The following is a 12,437-nucleotide window of genomic DNA, read 5'->3' as shown; positions in this document are numbered from 1 at the left end:
CTTCACAATTCTAATAGTAAGTCTTTGTGACTTTTGGTAAAGTCTTCATATGTTAAACATTCTGTATGTTATGTATGACAAATCTAAGTGAGCTATATTTCTTATATTGCTGCAAATACATGTGCCGTATCTGGCAAAGTAAAACGAAAACTAGAACTATAAGACTTAGTAGGTTTTCAAAGTGACCAATAATTGACAGATACACATAGGAACCTATTGACATGCATGTTCTATTCATGGTAATACATGTAGTTCACATAAGATGAGCTGAATGAACCTAAAAGCAAGTGCTTAAAGAAGCATGTCAAGTGAGTTTCACCTAGAATAATGGGCTGTTTCACCTTGTCTTCTTCTTCTTATCCGAGTTTTACGTCCATTGATTCCCCGAATCGGGGGTATAGACGTGCTTGCACAGGTGCATGTTTGGGCTTGTCATTTTGCCCCTCAGCATGCTGAGGTGCACAACAGCAAGCCTGTGAAAGTCTTTTGGGTTTGGGGCAAAGTTTTTACTGACTGGAAGCCCTTCCTAATGCCAAACTCTCAGAGACTGGCTGTGATCATTGTAGTTTTTCTATTCTTAGCTAGCAAGCTGGAAGCTTACTATTTCACTTGTCTGACTACATAATATTCATCTATCCTCCATAGATTGCCTTCTATGCTGCTCCACATTTTGCCATTAGCAATACTTTCAATTGTTGTTAAAGGTGAGCCCTGCTTGTTTCCCCTATATCTTCAACTAACCAGATCTATTAACCATTCTTCACGTTTTCTAGATTCATACAGTTCATTTAGATATTATACATTGTAACATTGTACATCTATATCCAATACAAATGTTGCAAAAGCTGTCTTTCTTCTACAATTGTGGCTTTGTGTCAAAAATTTCCTTTTCTGGTTCCTTTTTGTTACATTGCCTGTTCATGGCACTAATCATCATTCGTAAACTAATGATTACAAAATTACTGCTTGGCACTTTATTTTGATAATGTATACAATGTATATATATACAGTATGCTGCTTATTCAACCTGCCAACATTATAAATCTTTGTTCAGTAGTATACATTTATTTACAGTTTTTCTCAAAATTTTCTCTAATAGCCAACCTGCAGGTGCTTTCAGATGAACATAGATTGACATTGTAAGGATGTTGTAGAGTAAATGAATTTTACTGATACCAGTTTTACTACTTGCCCACCTCTGTGTCAGGAACAACTGCTAATACTGCCTAAACTAATACAAAGTTTATTAGAAACCATAATTTCTTGTTTTTTTTCTACTTCAAGGCACTAATGAATATTATTATACACAACATGAATCTATCAGACAGAATGTAAACACTCTCTGATATAACCAATAGCAGTCAATTGTATGAGAAGACCAATAATTTTATACAATTGCAGAAGGCCATGACCATTGTTACCTTTGACAAGAAGGTTATGATTTGGGGCATTCGTGTGTCTGTCTGGTCTGTGTGTGTGTGTGTGTGTGTGTGAACATGATTACCCAAGAAAGCTTTGATGGAAGTTGACATTTGGTAATTGAGTAGGTCTTGATGAGACCTCAAAACGATCAGATTTTGAGCTCCTGGTGGCTTGTCATGTTACTGCAGCAGAACTTCCGGTTTTGATATCTTGTGATCCAGACATGCTAGGGACCAAAAATTTACATGGTAGATACATGTAGCTTTTGTGCTGGGGATGAAGTGACAGTTTGAGCCCCCTAGCTGCTTGCTCTGTAACTGTAGCCTGGGCATTTATTGAAAAATGATTAAATGACTAGAGGATAATCCAAGAATATATTGATGGATCGTCGTGATTTTTGGTATGTAGGTACATGTAGCTTAAGTGATGCTTGACATAATAATATTACAATGCAAATATGGATGTAATTTGCATATGTAGTTAAGAACAAGATAAACACAGGCAGATATCAGTTATGCAAATGAAGACTTAATTTGCATAATTAATGAGAAAATGTAATAATTCCATTGTGCTGACTGCCTGGAATTTTATACTTCGGCATTTGAAAGTTAAGTGAAGGTGAACATCATTAAACATAACTTATTTAAATAAGGACCTCATTTGCATAATTTATGAGGAAATACTACTGTTATATATTGCTGTTGTTGATTTTGTCAGGTACATGTAAGTTTGCTTGCTCGAGATGATTAAGCAATTTAATTGCCGCCAGAGAAGGAATATTGCCACTCTAACATTCAGCAGACTTAAAGGCCAAATGTTTCAAGAAACTTGCTGTGCGATTCTTCCCAGTACTTTGAGGCCAGAAGTTTCTCCTTCAACTGCCTTGCAGCTTGAAACTCCCTGGGTCCATTCGTCAGAACCTGGATGATACGCTTGGCCAGCATTTTGGCTGCTTCCTCATTGTCATGTCCCATCTCTACAACAGGGCGGTCAAACTCAGGGCCTAGGCTCTGTAAGAACCAAGCAAGGCCAGACTTGTCGGAAACCAGGACAGGCACCCCTGCAGCAATAGCTTCAAGACCAACAAGTCCAAAGGGCTCTGCACGAGACGGCATCAGAACGACATGGGCCCGCTGCATTTCTCTGCTCAGCTGTTCCTGTGTGTACCTTAGAGGGGTAAAATGGAATGTACCTTTCTGTAGGTTGGTCTGAATAATATGCTTGCTTTCTTTGAAATCCTCAGCACTGACACCACATGCTCGCCACCTTGTGTGGGGGAGCGCAGTTGTCACAATGCCCATGGCCTCTGCAACAGAATCACAGTCCTTCAGCCTGTTCATGCCCTTGACCCTGCCAACGGACAGCACCACTTTTGTTTCCGTGTGGACATATTTCACTTCCATATTACTGAAGATGTCAGATGGCTTTGGGAGAAACTGATGATGTGGTTTCATCACTCTTGTCAGATTCGCGTAGTAGTCATACATGTATGGGCCCACTGAGAACATCACATCAGCATGTTCTAGGTCATCCAGAATGCCAGCAGTCTCATCCTCAATGCTCAGCACCCTCTCATCACTCTTGTACCCTGCAACTTCTGGGACCTTGTGAATGACTTGGACAAGTTTGACATCAGGAAAACGTTGTGCCTTGATCTGTCTTGCTGCATGGCTTGTGATGTTGACATGGCCAACGATGAAGTCTACATCTGAGGGGAGGTTGGGATAACGAATCTGATGATCCCATGTCAGCCAATCAATGGTGGGCATTCTTCTGTCTTCCTTAGACATAGTTGGAAAGATCAGCTCAACCCCATCAGCCTCTGCCTGAGCCCTGTCCTCTTGTGTGGCATCCAAGACTGTACTGTAGACCTTGACTCCTTTTGAAGCTAGTAAGCAGGCTTCCTGGCGGTTGATAATGGAGACACCAACCTTTGAAGACCCGTACTCATCATTTAGGAACAGCACCACAGGGTTGGTTCCAGATGCTTGAAACAGCAAAAAGCAGAGAAATATAAATCAGCTCACCATTTTTTTGTCATTGGACTTCCTGGACACTTATTTCATTTAGCTAATAGTATGAGTAAATTTAGTTTAGATTTTCCAAACACAAGCTCCAGGAAGCTTAATACTTTAAGCTAACTTCTACTGATGCCCTATTTTCATTGTTTGACTCTTATTGCTGTGGGTTGACTTTAGAAACTTGGCAAAAGTTTGGTAAAAAGAGTACCATGATGACACCTACAATGTATTGCATTCATGGCATGCAGTGTACCTTATTTGCATGCCAATATGATTTCATCATTACAGTACCAGAAAAAACTTAATGATCATACTGAATGATAGTGAAGGATACTACTCAGAGTTTGTCTAATTATATAGATTTGCCTTCAAGAGCAAATTGTTGGCATCTCAATCATTAATAAATGTTTCAAATGTTTACTCAATACTTGAATATGGAGTAGAATTCACCTTGAGCATATCCTTGTGACTGTGGCTCTTGCTTTGGAGATAGCTCTATTGAAAAAGATACAGAAATGACTCTGAATGTACATGTAATAATGGACAACATAAGGTGCACACCTTTTAACATCATGATAAGTCAACAACAAGTGTCAGGCCTTTATTGTTAGGTGGCAAAACTTCATAAAATTATGATGCTGATATCACCCATCACTTAAGAGACCTTGCTAGAAGAGAATGAAACTTGAATTTGAGAAAAAGACTGTTCTGATTTGTCCACAGATTGATTACATTACATAAAGCAGAGAAAAAATAAAGTAAATAATTATGACTCATACAAGCAAATTGAATGTAACAGCAATGTAAGAGTCAGGGAAGATTTGATTTACTCTTCTCCAGAATTGCAGTTAACCCATTGCAACTAATGTATGCAACCCTGACTTTGGATGGAGCACCTGTTTAAAAAGTGCATGCCCAATTACAGGAAATTTGGAAAATTACTTAATTGTCATGATGAATTCAAAGAATTAATTTACATACCAGGGTATTTCTCCTTGAGACCATCCACAACGTTGTGTAGGCCTGCATCAATTAGAGCCCTCATCAGCACATCCACAGTGGCAGCACTTCCATGCCTCTTTTGCCACTCCATCAGCAGGTCCCTGCAGCGAGACTTGTCATCACGGTTTCTGTTGGTAATGGTCCTGATGTCAGGGTCATCAAGGTCAAGGTAGTAGGCCAGTTCTCTCCACATATGACCAACTTTGGTCTCAATGAAAGAAAGATACTTTTCATTGCCTGGAAAAAATAGCTTAGCATTAATGTATGCACGCTACTAGTAGACACACTGGAAGGATGCATGTATTTTTTTTTTAAATAACCTGCTACTACCTCTATTAATTGATAGTTTTCAAAGAATGCATATGTGGACAGTGGTCACCTTACCATGTTCAGTTCCAATAAATAATCAACATTTTCTAATTTTCCAGTAAGAAATGTTGAATTTAGCCCCACCTTTACACAGAAAAGTCTTAGTAACAGCAATAGACAAAACTTGACAATATATACTTTTCACCATTTAGATTTTCCATCAACATCAGTTCAAAGCATTGTTGCCTAAAAAGTTAGCAGGGTTCAACCATTCATCACTTCAATGTCAAAAAAATAATTTTAAAAGTGATTTTAATACAGATGGGAGGGGGAGCTTTAGCTTGAAATATTGTACACACCCATTTTTAGACTGGTGGCTGTGATGTTTGCTTCCTCGGGATCAAGATGCCGACTGTAGCTGTGTAAAGGCAAACAAGTTACATTTGTAAGATGCAATCATAATTTTTCGAGATAGAAGGATGCCTTCTATTACTTTGTCCAACACATAGTTCCTCCATGCAAGGTGCTAATGGTACATGGTGGTATGCACACTACATGTATTACTGCACCTACATGTATGTGACTGTACCTGTGCCTTCTTATAAATGATACATTTAACATGAACAGCAAGCAGGACCAAATGTGCACATTTTAAAGTGAAAAGTAAATTCAGTGCATGACTCACTGAAATGTCTCCAATGTTGGATGTTCTTCAGTAGCCTGTATAACAGCATGAAACCCTGCAGGGTCCATGGAGATGTTCTGTAGGTCCAGCTGCTCCAAGGCAGGCAGCCTGGATAGAGACTCTGCCAAAGTCATGGCAGCCATGTCATATAGATGAACTAGAGAGTGCTCGTAAGCAGACATGTTCAGCCTGGTCAGTGCCAGCAGTAGGCTGATGAGCTGTGCAATCCTCAACAGTCCATCTCCAGTTACTCTGTTGAATCCAATGTACAGCTCCAGTAATGACATGTTAAGACTGCTGTTACAGTGGCAGAGTGCTTCCACCAGTGTGACAATTCCATAGTCCCCTATGGTATTGTAGCTCACGTCCAAGACCTCTAATTCCCTCAGCAGGAAGGGCGGAATTCTAATCAGGGCCAATATTCCCCTGTCACTGATATGTGTCGAACTGAGAAGCAACACCTTCATGGCTTTGAAGCAGTGGAGGCAAGGTGCCAACCATTCCAGCCCAAAGTCTCCTATGCCATTTTCACTAATGTCCAGTTTGATCAGTCTGGTTAACCTACCCAGTGCAGGGACCAGTGTGCGCATGCCTGTGGGGCTGATACCTGTCTGCCTCAGAATCAATACCTGCATGTTTCTGAACTTGCGAATGACTTCTGTTAGAGATTCTAGCCCAGTGTCACCATTGTCATTATAACTGATATCTATCTCTCTCAGTCCCACTAGGTGGTGCATGTAGGGAGCCAGGGATGACATGCCTACAGCTGTCATGCCTACATTCCTAAGTCGAAGCACAGCTAGGTTTGGCACATTAAACAGTCCAGCCTGTAGAACTTCCATCCCAGCATCACCCAGGTAATAGTTTCCAGAAAGATCCAGCTCCTCTAACAGAGACATGTGTCTGAACCCCCTCACAAGTGACTGCAGTGATGTAGGTGTTAACTTTGTGTCTGACATATCTAGGGCCCTCAAATTGGGAACATTCTTCAGAACTGAAACCAATCTTTCTGTCAGATCAGCTGAGTCGAAATTCCCTGATAGTTTCAGATCTAACTTGAGTCCAGAATGAACAGTTGTAAAACACTGCTGGAGGTACTGGACTGTGTTTTGGCTGTTGATGTCTCCTTGGATCTCAAGAATAAGCCTGTTTGGGAGGTCTGCTGGCTGAATATTTTGTATGTAATACTTCAGAGCGCTAGCTTCTCTGCTGTTAGTGGAGTTGCCCATCATAACAATTGGTAAGACTTGACTGAAAGCTTTCAGCACCTCTGGTTCTTGTCTTTCACCCAGGATGTTCAGGCATAATTCTGCAAATCTCTCATAGACTTCACATAATCTTTGTACATTCTGAGGTGTGGGTACATGCAACCTTTCAAACTGCCCTGCCTGCAAATTTGTGAATTCTTTCTTACTGAGCTTACTTAGTTCCTCCATCACTGCTTGTGTTATCTGTGAGTCACAGCCACATGTGAACTGAAGTAAGTTACTGAGCTCAAGTGCCTTGGTTATGGAGGTGAGCTGCAGCAGCTCAACAATGCCCTGACTTCCAGATGCATGAGCAACATAACGTCCAGCCAGGAACTCTTGGAATGTCTTGTGTGAAAAGTTCAGCTGTTTCCTAGGATGCAATTTTGAGGAAGAAACCTCCAAGGAGACTACACCCAGCTTTAACAGTAACTCCCAATTAACCTTTTCTCTCTTTACTTCTGTAAGGTCAAGCAGGGTCTCATTCCTCAGCAGTGCCTCTAGTGCAAGCTTGCCGAGCTGCAGTAATGACTCAGAAACCTCTGTAGGCAGCCCTTCTGTTGGCATGTCCACTCCTTCCCACTCACAGCACTTTCTGACCAGACATGTCAGCAGGTTGTCGTACAGCCCCACCATTGTTCCAGTAGACACCATCTCTTGGTCCTCCTCCCACAGCAGACACAATAACATCAACATCATTGGTGTATACATTAAAGTGTTCAAAAGTTTGTTACCTTTGACATATTGAGCAAGTGTTCTTGTCAGTTCTTGCTTGTCAACAGTAGTGAAATACTGTTGCATGTATTTCTCAACATGTTTACTGTTATAGGAGAAGCCCATGATGTGTACATGACAGTCTGGTCGGGTGTACTGCTGCACTCCTGCTGAGGGTCGGGAGGTGATCACAATCGTGCTGTTGGGGTACATCTTGCCAGCCAGCAGTTTGGGAATGGCCTGCCCGGCTGCCCTGGCCTCAGGCCTCAGCTGATCATACCCATCCAGGAGGAAAAGCACTCGAGACTCATTTCTCAGTAGGGTTGCTCTGATGGCCTGTACATCAACACCTTTAGTTGCTTCATGAATACACTGATCCCACACCATCTCCTCAATGGTCTCCCCCTCTCTCACGTCCCGGAGTCGGATCAACAGGACGATGTCATGCCGTCTGCCCAGCTCTGTTTTCTTTGATACGGCATCTAGAGCTTCTTTTGACAGAAATGTTGTCTTCCCCTCTCCAGCTTCACCCTCAATCAGAATGCACCTTGGTGCTGTGGACTGTCCTGTGACCTCTGGTTTGAACAAGCCATCCAAAGAATGGAGGTTCTGTCTTTGCTTTCTGTTTTTTACATTGACCAACTCCAGGTCAGTGTAAATATCACCAAGACGGAGTGTAAAGTTGTCATTCCAGATGAGAGGCTTGAAGTGAGTCAGCTTTAACTCATAGTACTTCTTCACAGCCTCCTGGAACACATCTGAACAGGAAGAATATTACTTTATGTGTCATTAAGGACTAGGTTTATCACAACAGGCATGTTCTTGCTAATTAAGTAAAACTTTTTTTACTACAAGATGGTGAGACTCGATGGATTGTAATGCTAAGTGAAGATTATTTACATTTAACACAAGACGTGGTGATGGCACACTCAAGTTTTTACAACTTATTTTTATGCTGCCACCAACGCAGACAAGCACATGGACAACAGACACACTCATTTTCACCTGAGTTAGTGAGGCATGTCAATTAAAGTGCCTTTCAAAAGGGCACAAGATTGGTGGCATGGCAGGATTCAAACTCTGGACTTGTTGGTTTTGAGCGGAAAACTCTGCTATTACGCCACACAGCATAATCATGTTGCACACCATTGTGATATCTCAGCAACAAACGATTAATTGTAATTTGAGAAGGTTTGGCATATAACTTTATACAGAATCAAAAGGCACACCTTCTAAAAGTCCTTTGTGCTCTGCTGGTTCCAGACCTGATCTCGTCAGTGCAGACTCACCATGGCCTAGCTGTCCCTTGTGCTTGCTGAAAATAATGTTAGTATTAATATTTTCTATAGGCATAGTCATGAAACATGATATACATGTAAAGCTGTTATCAGTAATTTATACTCTGTAATGGGCACCAATTTGATGAACATACCACTTCCAGGTCAAAAGATACAAAGCCAGAAGTTCCACCGCATTAACATTATAAGATGCCCGGGCATTCATAATAGAATGTGTTGTTTGCTTTGCCCACATATCAAATATCAAGACAATCTATCGACTGAAGGTATTCTTTAGTTATCATGTTGGCACACAAAGTCAGACTGAGTCACATGCACAAAGACACAAACAAAAACAAAACAAAAATATAACCTCCTGGCAGAGGTAATGAGCCAGTTTTATCCCTGGATACTGCTTATTTATGTAGTACTATGAAGCCATGCAGATCATGTACTACTGAACAGAAAAAAACATCAATTATGAAACTCTTTGTAAAGAGAGGAGTTCTCTCACCTAGGGTCTTCATGATCCATTAATGTGGTACTAGTTTCTTCAGTATCCTGTATATACAGATTACAACAGGTGTCATTATGTGGGAAAATGCTTAATACACAATGATATTAAGTCCAAAAGTTTAAGGACTGATTTGCAAAAAGTATGCTGACTGTATATGTGAGATAATCTTTTCAGTGTATATAACAAAAAAATTAGAAATTCCAAACCTCTGGGAAGTATGCAGAGTTTTAGAATTAATTGGCACAACCAAAGTGATGGTCTGACATACTTTCTAAGACCGGCCTTTGATAAAAACCCTGTACACTAGAGTTTTCAATTTACCAGCCAGGATGCCATCCTACAGGTATTATTTTGTATTTGTATGACTGTATTTCGTATACTCGTTCCTCCTTCTATCGGACCAGCGGGTATAAGGACCCCAAAACGGATAGTACCCATTCTATAACTAACAGCTAATGTGGCAAACCTTTTTAAATACTAAAACTGCCGCTAAGATATGTTGTCCAGCTACCTTGAATTTGATTTTTAAAAATTCTATTCTGGCATTTCAATGAATTTGTTGGCCCGTTTCAAATGCATAGTTCAAAACTATGACTGTCACAGTAACACATGGCTGCCGAGAGCTATCCAGTGGCAAACCATGAGGCTATATACGCAGTGGAAGCACCTCTGCCTGGGGAGAATGCAATAACAATAGTTCACATTGCCTAGAATTGGTTTTTATATACAATTGAAAAATTTAATATACTGATTGTCTTAGACTAACACTTACTAGTATTATGTCAATGTCACATGTGTCAGATCTTGGTGAGTTGTACAGGTCTTCAGTCTCTTCATAGATCATCCAAATATCAGAGATCCCAGAGTCCGGAACTAGTGTAACAGAGGGATAAATCTGATGAAATCAGTATACACACTCTACACATAAGTGTTCTAAACAAGGATTAAATCAAGGATGTTCTACAAAAGGCCTGTGATGGAAGCTCCTTGATTAAATCACTACCTTGAGTCCTCAAATCGGAAATCAAGAGCTTGTATTGATTATAATTATTATATAAACAAGAATTCTGAGATCTCATACCTCCATGAAATATGGGCTTGATATGTAAATATAAATTTCTTTAATTATGCAAATGACCTCTGCATTAACATGATATATGCATCGTGATGTATGTTGACTTTTGATTAACTTACAGATGTCCCAGGTATGACATTCCCATCATTCACCATTAAGAAATCATAGAATTTTTGCATTAATTATGCAAATTAGGTCATCATTTGCATAATTAGCATCTGTTGATGTTCCGCCTGCCATAGATTACACACATTACATGTATGAAAGTAGTATAATGTAAAACACTGTAATTATAGTCATTAATTATTAATTATGCTAGTAAAGTCCTCATTTGGATAATTTGAATTTAATATGTACATCTCTCTCTCTCAGCTAACACACCAAAAATTATGAACATATGTTGTTCCTATCTGAACGTATTGGCTTTTAAACATTTCGCCAGAAAGTGCCCTGCACTTCCAGAACAAGCTGCTATGGGGACCAAACCCGCACCACTTATTCCTGACAGGAAAAGCAATCTGTCACCAAAACATCAAGACCATAGCATGTTCAGGACAAAAGATACAAAAACCGGAAGTTCTGCTGCAGTACCAAGGTCATCCACCAGGAGGCCGATATTTGACCTTGACCTTTGGCTTCCTAAGACCTACCAACATACCAAATATCATCTTAATCCATCAAGGCTTTATGAAGTTATGCTGACTACAAATGTGCGGAAACACAAACACACACACACACACACATACATGTAGTTACAGACACACAGACACGCCAAAAACAATACCTCCATTTTTCATGGAGGTAATAATAAGTATATATTATAATGTTATCAGAGCATTGGGATTCAGGAGGGTAAACCAACTTTTGCATGCTATATTGACTTTCAAAAGGCATTAAATTTGATTGGATTGACAGAGCTCTTCTGGCAGACAGATTGATTGATAGGGTTGACAGAAAAACCTGTCCAGTCTGGTAAAAGGGTCTGCATGGGGAATTACAATGTAGTCCAAATAGCCACTATTCAAGACACTGTCTACATTGTATGTTGAGACAATGGATACATGTGTGTGGCTGCACATGAAAAAGGGACACAGCAGGCTAAGGACATAGTTTACATGTATACTTAGTAGATATACAAAATATAGATTGATGTACATGTCCTTGCACGGGCAAAGTCTGAATGATGGTAACATAAGAGATTGGCTGACCATGCCATGCCTACTAGTTTCTGGTAAGATTTCCTAGTAGGCACCAAAAGTGAGTCAAACTACATGTAGTCTGGAAATTAATGTTCCTTTAGACCATTTTACCAGATCAAAATCAAATGTATCAATTTAGTTTTTTTACTTCTCAAATAAAAATATTGAATTCATCTAATGTTGAATACAACCCCCTTGGTTTACATTTTGTACCTACCTAATATCTACATTTTGAGTACTGTAATTCAACCCAGAAGTTTTCCCAGACAATCCTCCACCCCTAAGCATAATCTCCAAGCAGATCTTCAGACTGGACAGGCTTTTCCGCCAACCCCTGATTGATACAGGGGTTAATGGCAAATTTTTGAGGTGTTATTTGAGGAGGGGACAGGGTTAGTTTAATGGCAGCAAAATGTTTTCGCTCAATGCGGACGCGGGATGCGCCGCATGGCATTACACGGTAGGCTGACAAGAGTGCCCAGTTGCTGACAAACAACCTAAGCATTGTGTTACGCAGAGAAGTTCAATGTTTATCTGCGACAAATTTTCCACTGCATTTGCCGCATGCATCGCAGCTACATACAAACCAGGAAAAAAAGCGAAATGAGAAAAAAACAGCTCGGGTGGTCACGAGGAAGGGCCCAACTTGTGTTTGTGATACAAGTACATAAGCATGCAAGCATGGGCATAAACAATAATGAGGGCTTCATAAACAAATACAAGAATGTGGTTGATTATTGTTTTAATAGCGGAGACCGAAGACAAGTTACAGGAAATGTTGAACATTGTAACAAAGTCACAGGTGTTTACAGCGGAGACTGATGATCAATCAGGCAAAATCTCAAGTTAAAGGAAGCACATGAATTTATGTTCAGAGAAATGAAGTTGGGGTATACAAGCTCCTATATAATAGATTCAGCAGGCAGGGCCCTACATGTAGGAAGTATACTTGGCAAAGTTAAGGTCCCT

At 40.2% G+C, this 12,437-nt stretch overlaps 1 protein-coding gene across 2 annotated transcripts in view; it reads right to left on the bottom strand.

Moving 5' to 3' along the window:
• Positions 1–2,130: 2,130 nt before the first annotated feature.
• Positions 2,131–12,437, bottom strand: part of LOC109474759 — a 26,089-nt gene continuing 15,782 nt past the window's right edge. For both annotated transcript variants that reach the window (XM_019775120.1, XM_019775121.1), the window contains 8 exons: positions 9,967–10,067; positions 9,192–9,238; positions 8,630–8,715; positions 5,440–8,158; positions 5,114–5,172; positions 4,425–4,682; positions 3,894–3,938; positions 2,131–3,409 (listed from right to left, as the gene is read on the bottom strand). In XM_019775120.1, the coding sequence (XP_019630679.1) occupies positions 2,226–3,409; positions 3,894–3,938; positions 4,425–4,682; positions 5,114–5,172; positions 5,440–8,158; positions 8,630–8,715; positions 9,192–9,238; positions 9,967–10,067 (4,499 nt within the window). In that variant the 3' untranslated portion in view covers positions 2,131–2,225. The remainder of the gene's footprint in view (positions 3,410–3,893; positions 3,939–4,424; positions 4,683–5,113; positions 5,173–5,439; positions 8,159–8,629; positions 8,716–9,191; positions 9,239–9,966; positions 10,068–12,437) is intronic.

The sequence above is a fragment of the Branchiostoma belcheri genome, unplaced genomic scaffold (assembly GCF_001625305.1).
Source record: "Branchiostoma belcheri isolate BF01 breed outbred unplaced genomic scaffold, Haploidv18h27 scaffold315, whole genome shotgun sequence".
NCBI classification, from domain to species: domain Eukaryota; kingdom Metazoa; phylum Chordata; class Leptocardii; order Amphioxiformes; family Branchiostomatidae; genus Branchiostoma; species Branchiostoma belcheri.
This window is presented reverse-complemented; position numbering and strand designations above follow the sequence as displayed.